Here is a 26637-nt window from a genome sequence, read left to right on the forward strand (position 1 = left end):
ATTGCCCTGGGGTTGGCCATGTCCCTTGACCAAAAGGTCCTTTTTTCTTCCGAGGTGACCTCTTCTGTACAACTCTCGCTCCGAGTCTAGTAGCCACTTGCTTCCCTTGGTCCCTCCAGCCTGGAGTTGGTGACAGTCTGCTGCTACCAGCCCAGCCCAGAGCTGCCTGCTCATCCTGCGGTTCCCCTAGACTCCTGCCTCTGGAGGGAGTGCCTCCATGAGCACGTTTCTCTCAGGTTGCCTTGTCGCCTGGAAGGGATGCTGCAGGATTTCCAGTGTCTGCAGTGCCCAGTGCTTTTCTCCTGGAACTGTGCATCTAACACAAGTCGCACACCTCCCAGGGTCACTTGACCGCACATGTCTCCTGTCCTTGGTTGCTGACTCCTGGTCACCCCCCCCCCCCAAATACGATTGCTCTTCTGCAAACACTGCCTTCTGTCACTGCCGGGACACGGTGTCAACAATACAAGACAACAGACGGTGCACTGATCTCCCTGCCTTGTTGTCATTTCACAGAGAAGGTGCTAGATAATCTCGTGTGTGTTGGTGGAGACTCTCTGAGCAGCGATTGCTTCTGGAGACTGGGCTGGGGACTGGTCGGGGCCAAGGAGGAGACTGAAGAAGGCATTTGCCAGATCTTTCTGTTCATTCCTGCCCCGCTGTCCAGGCAGCAAATGTAACTTGGGGTTTCGGTGAGAAAAGCCAAATTAATGACCTTGTGTGTGCTCTTTCTTTCCTGTGTTAGTTAATTAAGATAGAAGCAATTGGGGCTTCTCGCTCGCTGGTCCTGTGAGGGTTCAGAGATGAGTCCACATGGGGGGCTGTGAGGGATTCAGGGAGTCCCCATCCGGCCCTTGGTTCTATTGGGAGCAAAACTTTGGCAAGACCTGAATTTCCACGCAGAAGAAATACCTGGGGTTGGGGAGGTTATACCATTTCCTTCCCACATGAGCCCGGAAGTTGGCAGAACACCTTGTTGGCACCAGCTCTTGCCATCCTGTAACTTCCGTCATCCTCACTGCCCGTGGGCTCACGGCCCCGCCGTCCGCACATGTGCTCTGGTGAAAAGCACTCTTGAGCTGGAAATCAGCTCCACTTCCTGTGTGCCTGACTCTCCTGTCCCTGAGAACATCCTTCTTCCTTTTCATCTCCTTGATCCCTCGGCAGAATGTTAATTAGGCTCAGAAGAACCAAGTCTGCTGGAGTTTATCTGTGGACAACTACAGAGACGGGTTCCATGAAACTCAGGGCAATTCCTGCTCTCTGAAGTGCTACATTCACACAGGAAAGGTAGACCTGAAGTCCACGGAGCTTCCTGGAGAGAGAATGCAGCGTGCATTAGTGAAAGGGAAGAATAACCGTGGCCCGTATTCGTAGAGCAGCCCCTGACTCTTCCAATTGTCAGTGCTAGTCCTGGGATGACACCACTACCGGGCGCCTCCGGCTGGGCGCGGGGCTGTAATGAGAGGAAGCTGTGCTCCCGTGCTCGCCCCTCACTGTGCTTCCAGTGGGCTCCCCTCGTACAGTCCCCGGAACTTACAGGATCTCATGAAAGCAGCTACTGCGCGCTGGGCAGCCAGACAAGCCAGCTTCATCACTCCTTCTCTGTAATCTCTGATGAAACAGATGTCTGAATGGGTTAAGCACTCGGTCCCAAACTCCCCTGGCTGTTCTGACCACAGTCTCAGCCCCTGCCCTGCCGCCCCAATCACCTCAGCAAACAATCATCCCCAGATCTTCCCACGAGAGCCCCAGTTTATTTAAAAGGAATGTTCTTCTGCAAGCGGAATTGGTTAACTGGAACTCAGTTCACAGGGTCTGTTCAGGTTTTTCACGGAAATCATCAGTTGTGCACATTGACCCCAGAGCAGGCCCAGGTGTGTTGGGCCTGGTCTGCAAGAACAGGAAAGTAGGGGCCCAGGTAGGCGAGGAGCCAAGGCTGAAGCTGCATTAGCTTCGTGGTGAATCCACCTGTGCCCTTAGAGAAGCACACCTTAGCAGACGCTGGGCTTTCTCTGCACTGAGACGCCCCATCGCTTATGATGGTGTCTGTCACTTTCAAGCAGCACAACGCAAGGAAGAAAATAATCATGAGCACCACGAAGGCCTGGGTTCAAACACCACCCGTCTCTCACTTAGTGACCTTGAGCGTTAAGTTACCTAACCTCACTACGTTTCAGTTTCTTCCTCTGAAAAACACCAGAGGTGGCAATGCATCCTTCACGCGTGTGCTGTTGAGAATTACAGGAATGGCGTGTCTTATGAAACACACGTACGGGTGTTTCAGACTATCTGCTCAGTGAACAGTGGTTCAGACTCCCACTCTACAGTTCTCAATGAGAGTTCATTCATGTGACTGAAATCTGCCTTCTGCAAAGGCAAGTTGGTTATTAGCTTGACAAGAAGAGGCATGGAGGATGCGAGATCTACTCAGAGGGAGCAGAAATGTATAAAAGCAAGATGCAAAATAGAACAACACAGACTGAACCAGCGGCCAAGAATTATTTTCCGACCACTATGTACTGAAGGGATGAAACACAGTGCTTAACACAGCAGCAGAAGAGGAGACATACAGTTTGCAAAGCTCTCAGACGTTGTCTGCTTCCTCCTGGCTCATGTTCTCCTCCAACCTATTTCCCAGCCCCCGTGACCCATCCCAGTCCCAGCTGAGAATCACACTCTTTACTATAATTAAGGCAACATGTTGAATTTATTCAGTTGATTTGACCAGGCACGTCGGATAAAAGTGTTGTTTTCATTTGCATGATGTAAAAACTTACTTTAAGTAGGAATGCTCACATACTTTACAGTGTTAAAACTACGTACATACAGATGTGAAAGATTCATGAAGGCATTTGATAGAAAACATACACAGTATGCTATTTTCATATACAAATGCTTTAAAGAAAAGAGCCTTAATTATAAAAGTAGCATCATTAATAATTTATAAACATTTCCATTTTTCTTAAAGGTCACAATTTCATCCTTTGGGATGTACAGAAATTATGTGGTTTAACACAGTTTTATCCACATTCAAAACATCATGTTTTAAATGTTTTAAGCATAGCATGTACAATACAAAATGTTTCCATAGGAACATAACAGAACCCGTGACTCGTGGCCTGCTGTCAGATGGCCCCCCGTTAACCAGTTGGCCATTTTTAAGACATTAGTTCAGCTTATTGCTACAATATTCAAGTTGTTCTCTTCACCCAAAATATAAAGATTTTAATATATATTGGAATTTACTGACAAAGGCTCAGAGGGTTATCATATAATGTACACCAATATACACACAACTGTTTTGAGTTACACGAAGTTCCCAGATTTAAGTTAGAACCCAAGAATAGTCATTTCAGGCTAGTATATTATCCTTGTGATTGGCATCTTTTAAAACTTTCGAGCAAAGTGCACAGTGAATGAAATCAGTCACCAGAAGCCATCCTTCCGTGTAAGTCCTAGCATCCTGTGCGTCAGACGTACCACCTGAGAGGTGAGTCCCTTCCAGCCTGGTGGGTCCCAGGGCAGCTTCACCAACCAGAGCACGCCGGAGCCACATGGAGTCACAACCGTGAGCCCACGGGAGCCCGGCTAAGGAATGCACAATTCACTCGGCAGAGCCCCGGTGCAGAGTCAGCAGAACCAGCTTCCCAGAGAGAGAGAAACGCTGAGTCGTAACGGAGGGCAAAGGACGCCATCAGTCAGCCGTATTCCAGGGTTGGTGGACCCCGGACGAGGTTGAAATAGCCAGCCAGGGCCCCCAGGTCTATGTAGAGAGAACGCTGTCTCTTTAGCACCTCTGACTCCTCAGTGCTTCCTGTGCATGAAGAATCTGAAAAGGGAAACATTGAAAAAAATAAATGACCAGGGGACACGTTCAAAAATACATGTGTTCCTTTGAAAAATAAGTATTTTGAACCTCATGAAGCAGCATCGGGCTGTGGTGGTATTAAAGAGCTGGCGAGTCGAACACTGTGGGCTAGCTGATGCAATGCGACATACAGCAAAGAATTCAAAAACGGAGTCAGCGACCACAAGCAGCCTGAACTCCTGGCCTGTGTTCCCACACCCCAGGTGGCTCTCTTCCAATGCAGAAAAGTCAGACAAGAAGCGGAGAAACACAAACCAGCGTCCCAGGCGTGACGTCTGGGTTTGGTCCCACATGGATTAAGAATGCCACAGTTTCATCATAAAAATAGAAACCTCTCTCCGTGTGTATTCAGTGCTCCCGGAATGCGTCCCTGACTTTCCTAAGTGGGAAAGCTTCACAGCTGGCCATGAGATTTTACGCAGAGGAAGACAGAAACGCCAGCTGACTTCAAACTCAATGTTTTACTAGTGCCGTGATGCTTCCAACCAAGGGCTGGCGTGGCTTACCACGACTGCACTGACCAGAACCCCGCTCTCTGCCAGCAGCCAAACCGTCATGCCTGATCTGTTTTTTTAAGGCAAATGCTCTTCTCTGTTGCAAAAAAGCAAGGCAGAGGCGATTCTCAGTGTCTGCTCTACCTCCATGTGCACCAGAAACCTGCCAGACTTTGCTGGTAAATGAGCCAGTTTTTAAAAATACACTCTTGCTAACATTCTGGCTGAAGTTTCTCAAACAACTTATAGCACGCAAGGAGTCACTTCATTTTTTTTTTTCCCCAAGTGTTTTTATGAGCTCCATGGGAAGCTGGATGAAGACAGAGAAGGAGGGGCAGCCAGGGCCCCGCACACAGCAGGGCGTCCGTACCCGCGATGTTCTCCGGAAGCTCCAGCTCCTTCCGGCTCAGCAGCCTTTTCCGCTCAAAGAGGGCAGAGTCCAGGCTCTGACAGCGGGGCTGGTCCTCCCTGGGGGGGTTCAGGGCCTCGTGCTTCAGGAGGGCGGCCGCCCCGGGGCGGTGGTGGGGGTTCCTCTCCAGGGCGGCCTCCATCAGCTCTCTCATGGCGGGGCTGCAGTCTTCAGAGATATCTTCCAGAGGGGGTGCTTGCTTGTGGATCTAGCGACAGACAGACAGCTCTCTCAGCATCAAGGGCAGGCAGAGACCCTCAAGCATTCTGGTTACAGGACCTGGCAAGTCCTTGGCTTCCCACCACATGCCCTGAAGCAACTATAGTTCCTACCCTTGAACAAATTTTCCTTCCGTTTCCAAAGGACACCAAGTTAAACCCATCTTTTGATTTACAGCAGTCAAAGATGGATGTTAGGTCTGGATAAACAGGGGCGGTTTTGAATGGGAGCAGCCAAGGTCACTGTGAGGTCACGGGGAAGTACCTGCCTCAACATACTCAGTGTTCACCATGCTTCACCACGTGCCAGGCTGCCACAGGGATCTATAATCTAGTATCTTTGGGGCGGGGGGAAGTGTTCAAAGAACATCTACAAGTTCCTTGGCTCAATGACCTATGCCACTCTGATGCTTCTAAGTGGCGTCCTGTATGACGGAACAGCATATTATTCCGTGCAATGCACATTTTGGTAGCTTCCCGCTGAAACAGTGATGTCTTTGCAAGACTGGACCATCCCTCAGTGTGGGAGGAACTTGCAGCTCCCTCCCCTGGGTCCCTCATTCAGCATTATCCCCCTCAGGGTGAGTGTTCCCGGAGAAAGGACAGCTCTCTCCCTCCGCCCTCGCGCCAGCTGCCCCACTCACTATGTACAGGTAGGAGGGGTAGGCGGAGCGCGGGTAGCGCTTCACCCAGGGCGGGGTGCCCGTCTGCATGTGGATGAGCGTGGCTCCCAGGCTGTAGATGTCCGCTTTGGTTGAATGACCCCTGCAGAGGATCACCTCTGGGCTCATGTAAATCTGAAAGAGAAGCAGGACACATTAGCATGACTCCCCTCATCTGTCTGGGTACCAGTTCCCTCATCCGGTTCTGGAAGCTGGCTCGTCCCCCTTCACCATATTCATTGCACACATCATCCTTTCAGAAGAGCACGTCACTGCTACGTTCCCTTAAGTGAAGCAGCACAGACCCTCGGGGAGCCAGGCAGCTCTGGCCGAGGTGCCCCTGCAGCCAAAGAACACCTTTCCCCACAGAATGAACACGTGATGGGACTGGCAGCAAAGGACCCACCTGCGACTCCCCCTCATCAAAGTTCTGCAAAGCCTGGATCAACATTTAATGCCTCTAATTCGAAAAGATACATGCACCCTGATGTCCCTCACAGCACTGTTTACAATAGCCAAGACATGGAAGCAACCTAAGTGTCCATCAACAGATGACTGGATAAAGAAGATGTGGTATATTTATACAATGGAATACTACTCAGCCATAAGAAAGAATAAAATAATGCCATTTGCAGCAACATGGATGGATGCAGAGATTATCATACAAAAGAGAAAAATAAAGTAATAAGTGAAGTAGATCAGACAGAAAGAAAAATATCATATGATACCACTTACATGTGGAATCTAAAAAAATGACACAAATGAACTTATTTACAAAACAGACTCACAGGCATAGAAAGCAAACTTATGGTTGGGGCAGGGTGGAAGGATAAATTGGGAGTTCAGGATTTGCAGATACTAACTACTGTGTGTAAAATAGATAAACAGCAAGGTCCCCCTGTAGAGCACAGGGAACTATATTCAATGTCTTGTAATAACCTATAATGAAAAAGACTAGGAGCAGGAATCTATGTATGTACATGTATCACTGAATCACTGTGCTGTACACCAGAAAGTAATACAACATTGTAAACCGACTCTACTTCAATTTAAAAAAAATGTTTCTATTAAAACACCAATTCCTTTTATATTTAAATGGACCGTGCAAATACATGTCCTCCTTTCATGTTGGTCATTAAAACACCAAACCTCTAATTATCTGCAGCAGTAAGAGGCAGAAGTGCACAGGGCATTAGCACCGAGTATGTGGAAAAGAACTCAAAGTGTAACGTTGGAAAAGGGGTCCTAAGTGGTCATTTCTATGAACTGCTTCTTAGTTCCACCTACCAGGTAGCCCAGCAGGTAAATATTAAAAGTCGTGCTGGTAACACTGTCTGCGCACTCTTTGGCTCTGTGAGCCAGCGCTGACAAAGGGGGGTTCATTTCAGAAAGAGTTTCTCTAAGGAGTGTTTGTTTCTAAATATAAAGAAGGAGAGAAAGAGCAAATGCTGGTGAGCCCGGACCCGTCGTCATGGACGGTGCAGACACAGTCACTACCCTCACTGTCAGTATTTGGCTTTAAGAAGTTTTAATACTGCCTGTCATTTGTGGAGAAGGAGGTGAGTGTTCCCAGAATACATTTCAGAGTAAAGAACCGGCTTACAAAAACTGGGGAAATTGCCCAGTTTCCCCTCCCAACGCGGTTCCAGTCCTTCCTATAACACACTTCCGGCTGGCTGGCTTTGGTTCCCGGCCTTGTTCCTCCTCCCTCCCTCCCTCCCTTCCTCTCTCTGCCTGTCTCTCTGTCTCTGTCTCAGCAAACAGGCTAAACCAAGCTCCCTGTTCTCAAACTTCCCCTAGAGCAACGACAGAGTATTTGGATCTTGAGGGACTTTCTTACTAAATAAAATCACCAAGTTTGGCAGCACACGCAGTGGGTGGGATGGCAGTCAACTGAGGCCGCCCCCTCCCCCTCCCCCCACCCCTAAGGAAGGATTAGACAGCGCGTTACTGTTGGTGTCACCAGTGGCCACTGTGCCCGTGGGCCCCGGAGGTGCTGTGTGATGGTGCATTTGGGGACGGCAGCATCCTCTCCACCTGGTAGCCTGGTGGCTGCCCCCTAGGCAGATTCCCACCCCCAGCCTCTGCCCAGAGTTCCTTGGCTCACAGTTCCTACTTCCTCAAACTCCACAGCAGCCAAAGCAGCAGGGCGTGGGGTTAAGGACTGCAGGCCAGCTGACTGCAGCCATGAAACAGGCCTGGTGGGACCCCCGCAGGCTCTCTGGGAGTTGTGCACCCTCAGGTGCGGGCACTGAAGCAAAGGTCAAGGTCAAAGCCTTGACCTTGCAACACATCTATTACAAAGGGCAAGACTGTGTGTGTGTGTGTGTGTGTGTGTGTGTGTGTGTGTACATGTGCTGTGACTTGTTAACTTACATAAGAACTGAAAAGACTGAACCATGCCATAAAAGTGATTCTAATTAGTTATTCACGTTCACTCTTTATTCTTTTTCTGTACCAGGTAATTCAAAAACAATAGATTAAAGATATGCCAGGGGAAGGGGATAGAGCTCAGTGGTAGAGCGCATGCTTGGCATGCACAAGGTCCTGGGTTTAGTCCCCGGTACCTCCATTAACAAACAGACAAACAAACCAAACACACACACACACACACACAAAAGATATGCCAGATAAGCCGTGTGTGTGTGTATCACATGGTTACAAGATCATGTTCATACAGTTGCTGCAGGGGACCAGTGTTTGGATTTGTGAGCCATGTTGGGGGGATCAGAAATCATTGACAGCTACGTGGTGGCCAAGTGATCAGTCAAGTTCTAATGTAAAGCGAGTCTGCAAGGTTGACTTTGACTAACTACATCTTCTTGGCTAAGTATGAGGAGGCAAAACAAGCTTGCTGAGAGCGTTCACTAGCAGCTTCACACTTCATCTCCTGAGTGCCTCACGGACAGTAAACAAAGGCAGGCTGCTTACAAGGGTTTGGAACTAGGAACACCAAAGCTGGTTCAGCACTTCATAAGCAGCAATGTACATTTGGAGAAAAGACCTCAGTGCAGACACCGCTCAGGGCTAGACACCGTGTTCTTATCTCATACTCCAGCATCCACTCTCCTTCTGCAAGAAAATCCCAGAAAGGGGATGTCTCTCTCCAGCTATTGCAAAATGTTCAATTTGATCACACTTCTGGGAAGAGAAAGGTATTTTCCATCTTTAATACCATAAATAGTTTGTTTCTCAAACCGGCTCCAGGAAAAGGGGTAGACTGTCCCATATCTGAACGTCTGACTACTGCCAAAATATGCTGAAATATTTTCCAAAAAAAACCATGTCGTAAGCATTAAGTCTTATTAAATTTTGTGCTTTGGTGAAGGGTTCTTAAGATCTGGAGACTAAAACGTTCCTTAAAAAAATAAGACTACAGTTTTATTTTCTGAATATCACTCTGCTCAGAGACAACTCTCAACAATCCTCTCCCAAGTATTTTCCAGAATAACTTCGGTAATAACAGCAAAACCAAGGATTTCTTCTCCTGTCCAGGAGAGTCTTTCCTTTGAGAAAGTTAAGAAAAGGCTTACAGAATCTTGGTTTGAAATGCACACATTTTTTTTTTTTTGTACTGCAGCAGGGTTCAGTGCAATACATCTTCTAGCTAAACTAAAGGTTACCATTTGGTTGAACACTAGGACTGACCTGGTAATCTTGAGGTAAAGGTGCAGCCAGCCACCCCCTCTCCATTTCCTGTGGGCACTTTCAACAGAGAGAAGGGCCCGGGCTGGGAGGCTGGTTGAGCATCCCATAGTAATGGAGGTGGGTCAGGAAGACAACTTCTACCCCCATTTACCTTCCCAGGTAAATCCAACCCCATGCCTACCATAACCTACTGTGAGCTCAACTATCAGTCCTTCATAATTCGGGTAAATTTAAAACAGGTCCTTTCCCGCAAGTAGAAAGTCCACTGTGGGCTTGTCCAGTGCTCCGTCCCTGGTACCCATGACAGCCTGAGCACACCAGATGCTCAATAGACACTACACGAATCAACTACTGATTCTAATATTGAAAGCCCATGAATGCATTTCCCTGAATCCCATTTAGAATCAGGAACATTTTGTGTTTGTTGTTTTTGCTTCACAAATGAGTTAAATGTTATAGCAAGCTCCTATCTTCAAATAAGATATATTTCTACTAAAATAAAGGAGGTTTATTATAAGACTTCCAGGATTAAAGGGAGACCAGAAATGTTGTCAGTTCTCAATAAATGTTATTAATGACCATGACAGTTCTGGCTGTAATTGAACCAAAAATATTGGTTATGCCAGAAACATATATTCATTACATTAAAAAGTTACATAGAAATTAAACCTTAGACTTTAGACTCAGAAAAAAAATAGTTTCAAGTCTCTGATGTATTGGTGGCTGAGGAACTTTGGGCACTTTAATTAACCTCTTCAAGCTTATTTTCTTATTTTAAAATGGGAATGATAGTATTTGCCTACGATAACGGTGTTTACCAATAACAAGGTTGTTATGAAGATTAAATAATGTAATTTATTGTAAAGCGCTAAAATATGAAAACAAATATATGTTGTGTATATGCATGACTGGGCATTGTGCTGGACACCAGAGGTCAACACATCGTAACTGACTGTACTTCAATAAAAAAAATAAAGTGCTGAATTGAATATTTGGCAGAGAGAGAATGCGCGTTTAGTATGTTCCATCGATAGTAATGATTTAATCCAATGGTTTTCCTTCCCTTCTTTGTCCTTTTCGCAGTAAAGCTAGAACATTTTATTTTTCCTCTTAATAAGATTTTTGCCCATTCCTGTTGACTATAATTACCTCTGTTCCTCGGAGGTCCTTAGGAAAATAGATCTCTTCAGTCATTTGAACACTGAGACCAAAATCCACCAAAACAGCTTTTGTGGACATGAAAACAATGTTGCTAGCTATAGAGAGAGAAGAATGTTCAGTCAAAAATTGTGTAGACATTCATACATAAAATGAAAACATTATTTAAAACAATGAGTTCTAAATATAGATCGAAATGCTTCCCCTACTAAAATAGGTGTATTATTGTATTCAATAAAGAAGGATGAATCTGGGTGAGAGTTTAGGTAAAAATCACTTCAGATTTGTCAAGAATTCAGCCAAGGTGGATATAAATGATTGCAGCCATTAATAATTCTCAAAATACAACAGCCAAGACATGGAAACAACCTAAGTGCCCATCAATGGACAAATGGATAAAGAAGATGAGAGATATATATATAAATTTTGTGATATGTCATATATATATAGATTATGTGAGATATACATATAGTGGAATATTATTTAGTCATAAAAAGGCAGGAAATCCTGCTATTTGTGAGAACACTGATGAACTCTGAGGGCATTATGCTAAGCAATGTAAGACAAATACCATATGATCTCACTTACGTGAGAAATTTTTTAAAGAACAGCAAGAACAACAAACTCATAGGAACAGAGAACAGAGTGGTTGCCAGGGGTGGTGGGGCAGGGGGCCAAAACATGGGAGTACAAACTTCCAGTAGTAAGAAAAATAAGTCCTGGGGATGTAATGTACAGCATGGTGACTCTGTTTACCAATACTGTATTGTACATCTGCAAGTTGCTAAGACAGTAGATTTTAAAAGTTCTCACCACAAAAAAAAATATAAACATGTGAAGTGATAGATGCTTTAACTAACGTTATTGCGGTGATCATTTTGCTATCTATACATGTATCAAGTCATTATTACATCGTACACCTTAAACTCACATGTTGTGTGTCAACTATATCTCAGTAAAGCTGGAAGAATATTTTTAAATATTTGATACATTGTTTCAGAGTCTAAGATATAAGCCTACTATTATCAAGCCACTTTCTAAAACAAAAAAGTAAAAGACCCACTTTTTGTCAGCACAAGTTGTGCGAGTCCGATTGCTCATTAGATATTAGGGGTTCGTGGTGGGTCTCTCTCGAGTATTTCTCCACAGTCTCTCACTCCTAGAATGCAGTCAGTGAAGGCTTCTTTAATGGACTGTTGACAAATTAGCATTCAGACTTAGAAAGCTACTTGTTTTCCAAAAATATTGACTGTGTTTTTAAGGAAATAACTGCTTTAAAAGCCTCATTAACAAGGGCATAGGCAGTTGTTACTGACGTGTGGCTATCATCTTTTCCACAACAACTGGAAAATCATTCTTCCTATGACTTGGAAAGCTTTACTGACCTCACTTGACTCTACAGTGTGTTTCCAGAGCCCAATGGAGGACAGCGAAAAGTGCTCCCAGGGTGGGGGTCGGGTTGGGATTGGGGATCCTCCCTGCCGCTGAGGACCTTCAGACTGAAGGGAGGAGCCTGTCTGCCTGCGGTCTAACTAGTTTCTTTAAGCCAAAAAGGGACCCATCCAAAGATAAACTCACGTTTAATATCATGGTGAATCACTTTCTTCGAGTGTAGAAAATCAAGTCCCTTGAGAACATGCTTTGTCACCCAGATAATTTCAAATTCTCTCATTGGTCCACAGCTCTCCAGTTTCTCCAGAACAGACCCTCCCTCGCCTGCTTCCATGAAGAGATGGACGGTTTCGCCCCACAGAACCGCGCCATACAACTCAGCGATGTTCTCGTGCCGGAAGCAAGCCTGGATTTCTACGTCAGATGGCTTAAACTGGTCTACTGGGATCTGGAACACAATAATACAAGGAAGATTCTAAACAACCACAGGATAATGAAAAAAATGTATACACAATATAGGTCAACCTGCCAACCAGAAGGCAAATACACCCCCTCGAGGATTGCATGTGTTATCAAGCTGTCCTGCCAAGTTAAGATGATGTTTACTTGAGATCTGCCTTTATGTCTGCTTCAGGTAAAATACTCAAAATAAGGAAATTAAAAACAAAATAATGAAATACTACTTCATTTAGAATATAGACATCCAACCAAAGAATGATTCATGATCAAATCAAAAGAAATAATTTCTCACGTGTAATTTCTGTGGCACCTAGATTTGAGGTCATATTTTCAGTATTCCTTGTCATGAAATAAGACATGTTTGGCCTCACAGTTCATGGTCTAACAGTGCACCTGAATAGCACTGGTCGTCTATTCTATGAAAGATTGGAAGGCATTAATAGGGAAGGAATTCAGTATAGATAGATATAGAATGTCTCCAAAATACAGTGTTAGACTGGAAAAAGCAAGATGCAGAAGGCCATATGCTATGTTCCCATTTGAAAAATAATTTTCAGCAAATATATACATGTCCATAGAAATTTTCTTGAAGGACATGTAAGAACCCATGAACAGTAGTTGCCTCAAGGAAAGAGATCTCATTTTTCAGCCTGCATCCTTTTGAACCTGTGTGGGATTGTTAATCATCTTGTATGTTTCTCTTTTTTAAGAAAAAATACTACTTAAAAATTAAATATAAGCACTTCAAGGAAAACAAACCCACAGAGCCATTTTTCTGTAATGAAACTGAAAAATGGGCCACTTTGGTTCTAAGAGCTTTATAAAATATCTCCAGATTTTTTTAAAAACTTAGGCATATCTCCTTCCAAATGCAACCTTCAAATGACTTACTACAGTAAGTTAGTAGTAAGTACGTCCTTTTTTTCCTTTTAATAAAAGATGCTCTAGCCAGCCTTGATGGAGTAAAAAATGAGGCCAACATATTGTTGCTCTTTCTATGATAACAGAGATTAAGATAATATTCAGTAATTATTTTCCATTTTGGTTTTTGTTAAATCAGAAGTGAGTTTATTTTATTGCATTAAAAAAAACCTTTAAAACAGACACACATAAAAGTGGAAAACTGGTTAAGTATCAAACTCAGTGAATTTTCAACTGAACAAACCCACATAACCACCATCAAGACAGGAAACAGACCGCTACCAGCACCCCAGAAACCCCCTCCTGACCCCTGTCTGCCGCCACTCCTCACAGGCACCTGCTCACCTGACTACCAGCAGCACCAGTTTGTTCAGCCTTTGTTTTGGGCCGTTGTCGACATGGAATCTCATGACAGCAGATCTTATTCTGTGCCTGGTCGTTTGGCCTAACCTCATGTAGCTGTATCTACATCAGTACAGCTGTGAATCATCTCTTTTCTGTACTGCATCCCATTGTGTAAACATACTACCTTTCAGCATCTGGAAACATTCCAGTTCGGGGCTATTACAAATACTGCTATGAACATCCTGGCACATAGTTCCCGGTGACCACATGCGCAAGCCTATTGAGTGTACGCCCGCAGAAGCGGGACTGCTGGTCACCGGGCGTGTGTGCGTTCCCTGTGGTAGGTCCTGCCAAACAGTCTTCCAAAGTGGGAGCAGCTCAGTAATGACTGCTCAGTGAGAAGAGACGAGGTATTTCCAGTACTTGGTCTATTTAAACTCAGCCCTTTAATCTGCAGTCCTGAGAAGCCTGGCAGCTTTCCCAGCATCTGTTTCCCCGCCTGGTCCCCTCTCCAGGGGGTGGGATTAAAGGAGCAGCAAAATTTGCTCCTGCAGGACAGCTCCCTTCCCCCTGCCACCGGGCCACAGGAGGGATGCGGTTTCCCACACTGATGCCAAATAAGCCAGTGCTTTCTTTTTAATCAAAGCAAACGAGATGAAAATCAACTGTGCACTTCAGCAGACTTAGGGGCAGGTAGCAAATAGATCTAGAAACATAGATGCTTTTTTGGACAGAGCATCCTTAGATAAGATCCAGTCCAAGGGTAGCCGGCTGTGAGGAAAGCAAATAAACACACAAGAGCCACAATGCCCAACACGCAGGGCACGCTGTCTGGTTATGAAGTACATACCAATTTACACGCCATTCTTTTCTTCGTCTTTATGTCCTGGGCTAAGTACACTTTTCCAAAGGCCCCCCGAGGAATGAAATCGGAGCCAATGTTCCTGTACGTCAGCTTCCAAGGGATGAGCAGGACATCAGAGTCTATCTGATAACGTCCATTCCGGGGAGTGATCACCTGCAACAGAGTGAAAATGCGGGAGGGTGAGAATTTCAGCAAAGTCCTTTTTCTAAGACCCACCCTTTGGAAACTGGTTACATTAGACTGCATTCCTACACGCCCTGTTGGAAACTAATGTCACTGTATGTAACCATAACAGTGTGCAGGGACTATATTTAGAGCTTCGGCATGACAGAGAAAGCATGTAACAGAGACACGTCCCGGGTCAGACCTGCTCGTATTTCTAGCTCCTGGTGAGTAATTCATTGCCAAATAGAAGCTGAAAAATGATTTATCTGTGGGAGCATGACTGCCGTGACCAAAAGGCTGAAAATAAAGATTGCACAAATATAAGTTGGGCACGCAAGCTGCCTTGTTTCCAGTTAGAATGTGCTAACCTGTTAGTCTGCATTAGTCTTACTCAGAGATGATGCATACAGAGAGAGTGTAGAAATTGACTGATGAACACAGAGGAGTCTGGAAAACAATGTGTTATGGCAGAGCTGTGAGTCGCCAGTGCTACTTGAGTAAAAGAATTGTTTCTCACCTGCTTACTCATTTAATACTTATTGAGGGCATGATACATGCCAGGCACTGTGTTTGGTGCTGAGGAGGCATCTAAGGACAAGAAACAGATGGCCCTTGACCTCTGAGGGTTCATGAGTCAGCAAACACTTCAAATAAGAGGTTTCAACCAGTTGAGTCGGAAATTGAGAGAGATACCCTGATGGCAGCATGGGCTATCAGGATATGTGCCGTTGTCAAAACTCATCAAACTGGACAGCAGAGAGCTATGTGCTTTACTGCATGTAATGGCTATCACAATTTTTAAGAAGTGAAAAATTAAAAGGAGAAATAATTATAATTAAAATGAAAACAAATTAAGAAGACAGTCCATGGAAGATGTGACCCAGAGCACGTGCCTAAAAAAAAGGTGTGGAGTGTTCTTTCAAGGGCTGGACTCTGAAAAATACAGGTTTTCACTGACATGTTAATTAGCACTATTGTGACTTCAGACTATGAATCCGGGGATTATGAATCTATCAAAGTGACACAAAGTTATCTCAGGAATGGAAGAAGCAGAAGAGAAATGCAGATCACGTGGGGCAGGAAGGAACACCCGATTCATCTGTGGATGCCCGGGGCTCTGTGTGCCGTCACGGCTCCGGGAGAAATCCTGGTGACCGTAAGCGTTATTCACTTGGATCCATTATTGCTAATCTTGGCTACACCCCACCAACAGACGTGCTCAAGCTTAGTCAGGGAATGAAGCAGAGAACCACTCAAATACTTAGAAATGTGAAGTCACTACACTGAAAGATGAAGTATTTACGGAGCACGCCCTCCGTGCGGGACCCAAGAGGTAACACGATGAAGCAGAGGCCCCGGTCTGGCTGAGTGTGAAATATGACCTGCTTTCAAGAAGCGTGTCATCTGAGTTACGGGAGGCTGCATTGCCAGCACGCCGGGAACGTGATGCATTTAGGCCCTTCCCACATTCAGAAGAGGCCCCGCTCATGGCACTCAGGGGACTCAATTTCACTTGTTTCTCCAGGAATCCACTTCCATGCTTAGCTCGCCTTCGTGAAAGTTCTGCTTTTGTCCAACCCAAATCTGCTGTCACCCACTGTGACCCGGTGTCCTCTTACTCTAGCCAAGAGGATGAGAAGTAATGATAACAGCCGTCTGCCACGGGCTAATTCTGGGCCAGGCACTGTGCCGAGTATCTCATACCTTCACTCAGCTAAGTCTCACAACAGTCCTCGGGGGTAAGCATCGTGTTTTAGCTCCATTTACAGACAAGGAAACTGGCTTCAAGTGGTGACCTAACTTTTAGGTGAAGACAGAGCCAGGATTCAAACTCAGGTCTGTCTGACCCCAAAGCCAGTCCCTGTTCTTTGGACAAAACGCTTTGATCTTCCAGAGGCTGTAATTAAGGCTGAGCCATGATTAAAACCCAGTTATTAGAAGCCTCCACTTACCCATCACTGAGCACACCTTGGCCATCTCCTCTTCAGATCAAATACTGCAAGTTCCTTTGCCTGGTTTTACAGTCCCCTCCCCGTTCTGTGGACCCTCCTCTGAACACCCACAAGTTCTCCACGCCACCTCTGATGACAGTCCCTGAACGTGCAATGTGACACACAAGTGTTGGCCAGTCTGTGGTTCTGCAACGTCCCTGGATCTTCCCCGAGCCCTTGACCTTCCCTATTTGGGTTTGGAAAGGCTTTTTCCCCTTCTTCTTCTTCTTTCTAGGGGCCCCACCAAATAATCTTATGGAAATGCATGCTGTTCATTCTCTCTGCTAACTCCTCAGTGTTCCAAAGCCACTGTCAAGTGCAGAGCCTGTAAGCAAGCTTTCCATCTCCTCGCCTAGATCACTGTCGCGGCAGCCCTTGAGAAAAGGCCTTAGGTGTGCCCGCAAGAATAATTCCATAAGGGACCTGCGTGACCTCAGGCTGCACTCAGGCCTGGAATCTAGAACAAAGGCCAGCCTGGCTCTGTCCTGCTCTGTTGGTCCCACAGCAAAGGGATGGCCATGTTCAAGTTCTGGGCTGTAAGAGGGCACTGGCACAAGCTCGAGACCAGAGGCCACCACTCGGAGGAGAAGGAAGGTCACCCCACAGCACGCGAGATAAGCCGGAATGACTAGAAGTGTCAGTGAGAGAGGAGGGAAGACATGGGGACTGTGCAGGTCTTAGACACTGGAGGACTGTCGTAGGAAGGAGAGTGAAAACCACCACTGCAACGCCTCACATCCTTTCAACACTCACTCTGTGTCACCAGGTCACGTGTGTTCATTATCTGTTCCACACAGCAACTATATAGAGCGAATGTGGTCATCTTACCTATTGTTACCCATTTTACAGATGAGTAAACTGAGGCATAGAGGGCTGTCATAGCCCAATGTCACACAACTAGTCCATTTCAGAGCTGAGATACCTTCAAGGGCCTACAATCTTCACCACAACTCATCAGATATATACATTTTTTATCACCAAAAAGCAGGACCAGGATAAGGTGTGTCGGAGATGGATTTTAGTGCTGTCTAAGGAAGGACTTTCCTACGATCAGCATGGGCCCGATGTGACATTAAATGCCCCAGTACATGATGAACACTTCATCACCAACATCGAAGCACAGACCAAAATGCTCCAGCAATTATTGGCGATGATGAATGGGGTGATTCAAGCACCAGACGGAGGCTTTGACTCAAGTACATGTTTAAGTTTTTTTTTTTTGAGACCTGGGCTCCATGACTAACCCTTCCATCTATGAGTGAGCTCTCTGAAGCTCCTCCACTTCCCAAGTGATCAGAAAAGAGCTGAGTGTTCAGAGCTCGTGTTAGGCTGTGCACCCCCAGACGAGGGCACGTGTGGGTCTGGATTATAAGTAACCTGTGGCACTTGCACACAAAGCGACCCTGAGGTGGGCCTCTTCAAGTGTCCTCCCAGACCCTGCAGGATATTGCTGGAAGCTTTGTAAATATTATTTTTAAGAGAATAGCATTCACGTGCACCCCCACGCAGACCACCCTTTAAGATGCCTGTGTTGCAGGATTTTCTTGTTGTCCTGGTCCTCCACCCCGTCTAATCAACTCCATGGGCGTCGTGGTTGTTGGTTGCCTGGAACACACCAGGCATCTGTGCCTCCCATTCTCTCCATCTGGAACATTCTCTGCTGTCTGTCCTCCTCATCTAACTGGCTCCAACTCAGTAACTTGCACATCAGTTCCTCTTGGAAGCCTCAGACATTCTCCCTTCCTCCTACCCATGCTCATAGTTATGTGAAGCATCCAGTCTGACCGTTTCCATAGCGATCAGGGTGTAGCTCACTGGGAAGTACCACACTGGACTATAATTGCCTGTTTACTTGCCTCCTGCTTCTGCAGGCCGAAAACTACCAGGGAACACAGACTGTTCAACATTGAATCTCTAGCACCTGGAGCAGTCCTCCTACCCTGCAGATGTCCAAGCTCTGACTAGCACATGAGTTGATGAGTTCTGGAAGGAAAGCATTTGGTCCCTAGGTAGATACACTTTTGGGTCAACTTTACCTTGGAACCAATCTGTTTGGTACATAATTAGCTGTCATCTTGTAAAACAGAGAAACAGAGACCAGCAAGGCCACAAGAGAAAAGTTTTCATGGAGTCTTAGGGGAAGGACCACGGGAAGAGGAAGGTCTTGGCTGTGGGATAGTTCCAAGGAGAGCACAGTGTGAGGATGAAGGAAGCTGGAAGCCAACTTCACTGCCTCCAACATCTTGTCTCAGACTTGCTGTGATGTGGGATGGCAAGTCGCTCCTATGCTGTTATTTATAAATCACAGAGCTGTGACCGGTTACTAGCCGTCACCAGCATGTATCCAGCCCTTAAGGGCAGTGACAGGAAAGCCAACCACGGCCCCCAGAACTCTCACCCACGGAATGATTTACCCAATGAGGCATGGGCCACATTCCTGTGCATTTCTCCCTTCTCTTGTTATTCCATTCCATTTTAAGACCTCTTGTGTTGTTTTATGTTCTTGATCATTTTTTAAACTGAAAAGCTTTCTGAAAGTTTTAAAGATCCCTGCTTTTATGATACGTCCCAGTATTAAATTTTCTCCTGAGTGTGCAATGGTTCATTTCTGAAGTGCAGGCCCCATGGCAGGGACTGGCAATATTTCACTCTTACCCTTGGCTGATAAAATTTTTACCTCTTTCAGTGTCTTCATTTCTGTCCTTTGCTGCATCAGCCTTTTTTTTCTTCCCACACCAAAACCTTCAGGAATCTATGCTTTGTACTCTTTATAATTTTCCTGAATTCCCTTCCAATCATCCCCAACCCCATGGCCCATCTCTCATCAGTCTGATGAACCAGATGAAATAAATTCTATGTATTTACAAGCAAAAATAACGTGTTTATTCTGCAGAGTTTCCTTTTAAAACACCCATTTTAACAAATGTAAAAAAGTGAGAAAGAGAGAAATACATAAACATTTGGTGTCTGATCGGGGACACCTATGCCACTCTGAACCAGAGTTCTCCAGGTATGTTTCAGCTAAGAAAATCAGGTATCGCTCCTAATTCAAACTGTCACTTCCTATGTATAAAAAGAAGTACTCTTCTCAAGGTGACGTCAACTATCAAATACAGTTTGGTGTACCCAGACCAAAGCAAGCCATACAGTTATGCAAAATGTAATTTTTATTTTGCAAAATGTAAGTTTTCCATCTTGCTGCAAATTGAGCAATAGCTGAACACAGCTGGCTTCTAACAAAACAATTCACTACAAAGCTGACCTAAATCGCTGCGTTGTTTTTAACTGAATGAATGTGGTGCATAAAAAAAACAAAGTAATTAAGTACTTTGTTCAGACTCTTTAGTTGTCCAGTCCTGACCTCCACACATGAGCCATCTTGCCATTTAGACCAAAGGAGAGGGAGGCACTTTCATCAATACGCAGATTTTGCAAGTTACCACCTACTCCTTTGTGAATTGTTTTATTTGAAAAATTAGATCACCTGTAGCCAGCACCTGTGTTCACCTTTGACACACTAAGACACGGACGGAATCCTGGGCACACCTAAAAACATCACCTGATCTTCTACTGTGGCAACTGAGTGTTGTCACAATATTTTGGATGATTTGCATACTTGGGATGACTAAACAAACATATCATTTGTCATTCACACTTTGCCAATTAAAGAGAGTGAATCTGTGGATAACTATCTACTGCCCACAAACTACATTTCTGCAAGAACCGAATTTAGCCAATAGTAATATTGTGACATTTCAAGATGTGACAAGAGAGGAGCAAAAAAATTCAGCCTTCAAAAATAGTAATTAAATAGCAATATATATATTTTTTGGATCTGTCGCCTAAAGCAAAGGAAATAAAAGCAAAAATAAACCAGTGGGACCTAATTAAACTTCAAAGATTTTGCACAGCAAAGGAAACCACTGACAAAACAAAACACCAACTAGGAGAAAATATTTGCAAGTGGTATGGCCAATAAAGGGTTAATGTCCAAACTATATAAACAGCTCGACATCAAAAAACAAGCAGCCCAACTAAAAAGTGAGCAGAAGACCTGAACAGACATTTTTCCAAAGATGACATGCAGATAGCAAACAGGCATATGAAAAGATGCTCGAGGTGACATCAGAAAGAACACAGATAACAAGCTTTGGCGAGGATGTGGAGAAAAGGGAGCCCTCATACACTGTCGGCGGGAATGTAAATTGGTACAGCCGCTGTGGAAAACAGTACAGATGTTTCTCAAAAAACTAAAAACACAACTACCATAAAACCCAGCAGTTCCACTCCTGGGTGTATATCTGAAAAAACAAAACAAAACAAAACACTAATTCCAAAATATATATGCAACCAGTGTTCACAGCAGCACTATTTTACAATAGCCAAGACATGGAAGCAACCTCGGTGTCCATCAACAGATGACTGGCTAAAGAAGATGTGCTGTATATAGATATATATACACAATGCAATACTACTCAAACATAGAAAAGAAGAAAATCTTGCCATATGCAACAACATGGATGGACTTGGGAGGGTATTAATCCTAAGTGAAGTAAGTCAGACAGAGAAAGATAAATACTATATGATATCATTTTTTTGTGGAATCTAAAAATAAACTAGTGAGGATAACAAAAAGCAGACTCACAGATACAAAGAACAAACCAGTGGTCCCCAGTGAGAAGGGGGAGGGGCAATATCGGGGTAGAGGATTAAGAGGTGCAAACTGTTATGTATAAATAAGCTAAAAGGACGTACTGTACAACACAGAGAATGGAGCCAATATTTTATAACCATAAACGGAGTATAACCTTTAAAAATTGTGACTCGCTACACTACACCTGTAACTTATATAAAATTGTACAGCAACTATACTTCAATAAAATATACATATATTAATTAAAAATGGAGTCTTTATTCCCTTCTCAAATGGAGTTTCAATAAGCCTCTCCCTTCTGCCTAAATGACAAATGAGCTCCTGAATGAATCATTAAATTAAAATTCATTCTTCTTCACTGCCTATTTGTAGAACTACTCCTAAAATACAGAAAAGATTCTTTAAATGGAACTTTTAAAGAAGACTTTTTTTTTTTTGCATCTTGAACATGGAAGTGATTCTTACAGATACTACATTTTAATAAAACATACCTGGCAGCCAGTCTAAACCAAGTTCAGACCTCACTCCACATTAAATGAAAGCTGCAGCAGTGAGCTGAATGCACAGCACTCAACTGATCAGGGAAAAAAAAAACATACCATATTTAATAAAATTCCCGATTCTTGTGGTCGGTGTCCATATAGACGCTTTGCGGTGTTGGATATGTGGTTTGCAAAAGCAAGCAAATCCTCCACGGTTCCATATCTGACCGACGACAACCACGGCACCTCCTGGCCACTGAGCAGCAGAGACTCGGACCGCTCCTCGTTCTGATTACTGTCCTGACACATGGTCATCAGGCTGGGTTCATAAACTGCCGGCTCTTCGCTCGCGTAAATATTTTCCATAATGTCTATTACATCGGACACGTTCAAATGCTTCATTAATAGGTCGATTTCATCGTTATTGTCACTTCCGGTGCTCATGTACTCCATCACTCTCGGGCTCTCCAGAGAGTCTGCAAAAGAGAAGACAACAACTTGGTTTACTACATTCCTACTGCATTTGAAATCAACAGGAAACTGACAGAAGAACGGGGAGAAGGCTGCTTGCATGCCTTGTTTATAAAATAAGGGCTCTGTGTCAACAGTGTGTGTGAAGTCAAGTGAAGAAGGGGACCTCAGATGACCTTCAGTCCACCGCTCGTGTGACAGAGGGGAAACCTGAGGTCCAGAGATCTCACTTGTCACTCACTCATGGAGCTGGTGGCATCAGTTAGAGCCACTGAAAACAAACTTTCACCAGACATAAGCATGAACTAGAGCAGTGCAGGAATTTGACGAGCTGAGGCTCCTGGCCCTTGACAGCTTCCAACCCTGCTGCTCCCCCTTCCTGCACGATTTCTGTGGCTTTTATGCCTTGGGTGATTAAAAAAAAAAAAAGAATAAAGAAAGAAAGAAACTACAACATCAAATTCAATGAGCTAACTTTGCAAATAAAATTCGGGCCCTGAAGCCAGAAGCTTGTGAAATAGATTTTGATTTAAGCAAATATAATGATGATAATAAGTCAAGTTTCAGGAATAATTCTTATGCAAGTAAGTTAAACAGCTTATTTAGAAGGGAGACAACAGATCTCAAATCCTCTTTCTGCCAAGGATGGTATGAGAAAGGAGAAGTTTCATTTAACCTGTCAATCAGTGCTCCCTCCTGAAACCAGGGTTCTTTCATAGTACATCTCAAAGGCCCAAGAAGATTAATTTAATGTCTAGCTCAGTGATTCTCTAGAGGCCAAGGAAGCCCAGTCTATCATAAGCAAGGCTTGGGCAAGGCCAAGTAAACTCTGATTAGCCAGAACTGTATTTCAGCTCTTATCTACAAATCAGGAACCACACTTGGGGTTACTCAGGATTTTGGAACAACTCCATTCCACAGGATTAAAGATAAAAGGACTTACGAGATCTAAGAGAATTTAAAGGTACATGTGTCTGCTTAAACTACTGTGCTCCTGAAAGCACAGCCTCTCTCTTCAAGACGTTTCAGGTTCCTCAAAGCACAAGCCTTCAAGGCATTCAGCACGCAGTGCTCAAAGCCACAGGAGCACAAGCACAAAGCTCTGGGAAATATTCCATCTTGGGACCACCTGCCTCCAGGACCAGACAGAGGCCCTTTGGTGAATTTCATTTGGGAAAAGAACCAGACAATTTAGTGTCATTATAAAGTTACTGGATGATCTGATGTACAAAATTGTGTCTGTGGAAAGCAGTCTAACATCCTATAGTCTGACTCACTGCCGGCGATCAAATCTCAACCTCTCCCTCCTTTACTGTCTGCACCATCTTGGGCACATCCTTTAACTTCAGGGCACCTGAGCGTCCCCCATCTGAAAAATGGAAGTGGTAACAGCACGTCCCTCACAGGTGGTTGTGAGGATTAAAAGAGTTCACGAGCATAAGATGCTTGGTGCAGTGTCTGGCACACGGTAAATAAACTGTGTCATTTGAGGTTGCTAATCCGTGCACCAAAGAGAGGTGTGCAGTCAGATTCCTGGCTTTGCAGAGACTGCTTCAGGCCTCCTTTCTTATCTGCATATGGGATGTGACTACCTATTCCCCTGCTTCTTCACCACAAGGTTTTAAAGACTATCTAAAATAAGACATGAAGAAAAAAAGGCAGAAACTTATGAAGTGCTTTGATGGCTGTTATCAGCATGGTTACATCTACAGAGCGAAGGAAGCTCCGTCTCTGACACCTTGCACGTCTCTGAGGAAGACTCTGATTCAGGCTCTTGGAGTCTGTTGAGTTATGAAAGGAATTTCTTAGGTCAGTGGAGGAACATTCGACTTGGGTTTCATGGGGTCATTTAGTTGCAGTTTCTACTTGGAGAATTTGCTGAGAAAAAAAAAAAGGAATTAAAACAAAAGCAGCCCAACTTGGAACCCCACTGGATGAAAAGTTCCAAGGCCCCTGGGTTTAATCAAATGGTTAATCAGAGAGAAAGTAGTTTCTGGCGGTAACATGTCTATAGAAAGAGAGGGAAAGGTCCATACAGTTTACAGGTCAGAGAAGAAAGGCAGGTTTTGGTTTTTACACGCAGCAAAAAGTCTGGAGCATTTAAATGTAAAACCTAAGAGGTGAAATACGTCTCTCATCTGGGCGCTGGGGAAGGGAAGGAGGGAAGGAGGGAAGGGAGGAAGGGCAAGGAGGTGGAGGGGTGTGTGACACCAGAACTGTCTTCAGTGCCACTAATTCCTTAGCAGTGCCAGCCTCAGCTCACTCAAATCTGCCTGCTCCCAAGACAACCTTGACGATCGGTCCACCCGCTAAATGCCCCCCCCCACACACAAAAAAAGCCTCAGCACTTTCAGGCCTTAACTAAGCAGACAGGAGACTAGTTTCCGAGTTAATTCAAGATCAGGAGCCATCCAGAAAGAGTATGAATGGTGAAGGTATCTGTATTCTACTTTAGCAAAAAGGTTCCTTCCCCACACGGTTTACAGTAAGAATTTGCACTAAATCCCTGCTTGTTACCAATTTTAGAGATGGACAAATGGGCAGATACAGTTAAAATGATCTGCTCTGAATTATTTCTGAAATCGTCAACAAAATCAAGAGAAAATACTACTCCTAAATATGAATGTCATACTCTCGGCCACTTCCATCCACATAAACAAAAGTTGAGTGTTTCCTGGTAAATGTGAATGAAAATGGTCAAGATTACTGGCATAAACTTCCACCTAACAAAGGATGATTTTACCTCGTGTTACTTCCCATTTAAAAGATTTTTTTTTTCTGCCAAAATTGTACATTGCCCCTGAAGGCACATCTTCTGTAAGGGTTTTTTTTTTTTCCCTCAATAATATTTTTGTTCTCACAAAGCCCTAGAATGACACCATTCTAGCTGTATTAGAAGGACAGCCACTCTGCTTCAAAACCTCTAGATGCCTCAGCTATCCGATTTTCCTCATAGGACATCTGCAGAAATACTGCACACTAACCTCAATCCATCAGATTTGGGGGCGTTTGCTGATTCAGGCTACGTTCTACTCGGCAAATACTGAAGACTCAGGCCACAGACACGGAAAGCAACTACCTCAGTGCTTCTTTCCCTGTTTTTATCCGGAGCAGTCCTTTATTCTGGGCCAAAACATGTCTTTTCCAAAACTGAAACGGACATTGAGATGTCTCACCAAAAGACAGCTAGCGGTCTTCCCTGGTCACGTCTGGGACAATCTGTACTCTGCTTCCTTCTCAGCGCGGTTCCCCGCCTAGAACTAGAACTCCGGAGTCCTGATACCGCATTGCCACCGGGAAACATCTGCGAAATAACTTTTCCCCCTTAATATTCTTTCTTAGGCCGAAAGCCCAGCGTTCGTGTTCGGCTCTATTATTAGTCACAGAATAGACTCCAGGACGCAAGCATGAAATTAAGTTTCAGCTCTTCGAAAGCTCTCAGCCCCGCCAACCCCCACCCCCACTCCGGTGCCTCACGGCGAGGGGAGCCTTAAAGGGCTTGCAAATTAAAAAAGCACCCATCCAGCGTAAGGGCGAGCGGCAGTGGGGCCCCAGCCTCCGGGGTGCACTCACCGGGTCTGGCCAGGGAGAGTGCAGCCATGCGGGTGGCGCGCGCGGCGGGAGGCACGGTGACAGCGGGTGGCTGCCTCCCCGCGCACTGCCGGGACCTGCGCCGCTCGCACGCTAGGGATCCAGGAAGGAGGAGGAAGGGGGAGGAGTCGCGAGGCGCGGCCGGTGAGACCCTTGCGCAAGGTGCTTTCCAGCCGTGCCAGGTGCAGCGGCGACCTGCGCGTAGGACCGCAGCGCGGCAGCGGGAGGCGAGCAAGCTCCCACCTTCCCGGAGGCCTGGACTCCACTATGATGCCGGGGCTTCCCGGATTCCCGGGTGGGAACCGCCGGGGCACCCAGCAGGGCTGCGATCGTAACGACACCCCCAAGCCCCCGACTATGCATTACCTGCGGCCTCCTCGCGCCCCGGCTGGCCGAGCGCTCCAGCCGCTGTCCCCCGACGGCTCGCCGCGCAGCTGGCGGGCGGCCCCCGGGAGCCGGGCGCGCCGGGGCCCCGAGGTCCGGCGGCGGCAGAAACGGGAGCCAGGGTGACCGGCCTCAGCGTGGTGCGTCGTCCGGGCCCGAGCAGCAGACTGAGCACTGCGCCGCCCGCGCGCCCGGGCCGCCCTCGTCGGCCCCTGACTCACGGCGTCTGAGCCGGCCGAGGGGCGGCGCAGCGGACTCCAGCCGCCGCCTCCCCGCCTTTTCCATTTCCCCTTTTTCTCCGTAAACAGAAAGAGCCCGCCGGGTTGCGGGGCAGCCCGAGCCCCCGCGCTGGGAAATTCCGTCCTCCCCCCTCTTGCCCTCGGGGCGCCGGGGGGAGCTGGAGGCGGGACCGGGGAGGAGCGCGCGCCGAGCGCTGGATGGACCTCGCCACGCCTCC

At 45.6% G+C, this 26637-nt stretch overlaps 1 protein-coding gene across 4 annotated transcripts; it reads right to left on the reverse strand.

The window, feature by feature from the left end:
- Window positions 1-2694: 2694 nt before the first annotated feature.
- On the reverse strand, window positions 2695-26557 carry MAP3K8 (mitogen-activated protein kinase kinase kinase 8). 4 transcript variants are annotated; one of them, XM_031444955.2, is made up of 8 exons: window positions 26163-26557; window positions 21852-22210; window positions 14428-14595; window positions 12039-12300; window positions 10452-10558; window positions 5637-5789; window positions 4736-4982; window positions 2695-3832 (listed from the first exon to the last, which is right to left on the reverse strand). In XM_031444955.2, the coding sequence occupies exons 2-8, from the start codon at window positions 22185-22187 to the stop codon at window positions 3702-3704; spliced, it is 1404 nt and encodes a 467-aa protein (XP_031300815.1). In that variant the 5' UTR covers window positions 22188-22210; window positions 26163-26557; the 3' UTR covers window positions 2695-3701. The 4 variants fall into 4 exon arrangements, with proteins under 4 accessions (XP_031300815.1, XP_010986889.1, XP_064335507.1 ...); XM_010988587.3 differs by lacking the exon at window positions 26163-26557 and adding an exon at window positions 25779-26129; XM_064479437.1 differs by lacking the exon at window positions 26163-26557 and adding an exon at window positions 25382-25743.
- Window positions 26558-26637: the final 80 nt, after the last annotated feature.

Source organism: Camelus dromedarius, chromosome 26, assembly GCF_036321535.1.
Source record: "Camelus dromedarius isolate mCamDro1 chromosome 26, mCamDro1.pat, whole genome shotgun sequence".
Lineage (NCBI taxonomy): Eukaryota > Metazoa > Chordata > Mammalia > Artiodactyla > Camelidae > Camelus > Camelus dromedarius.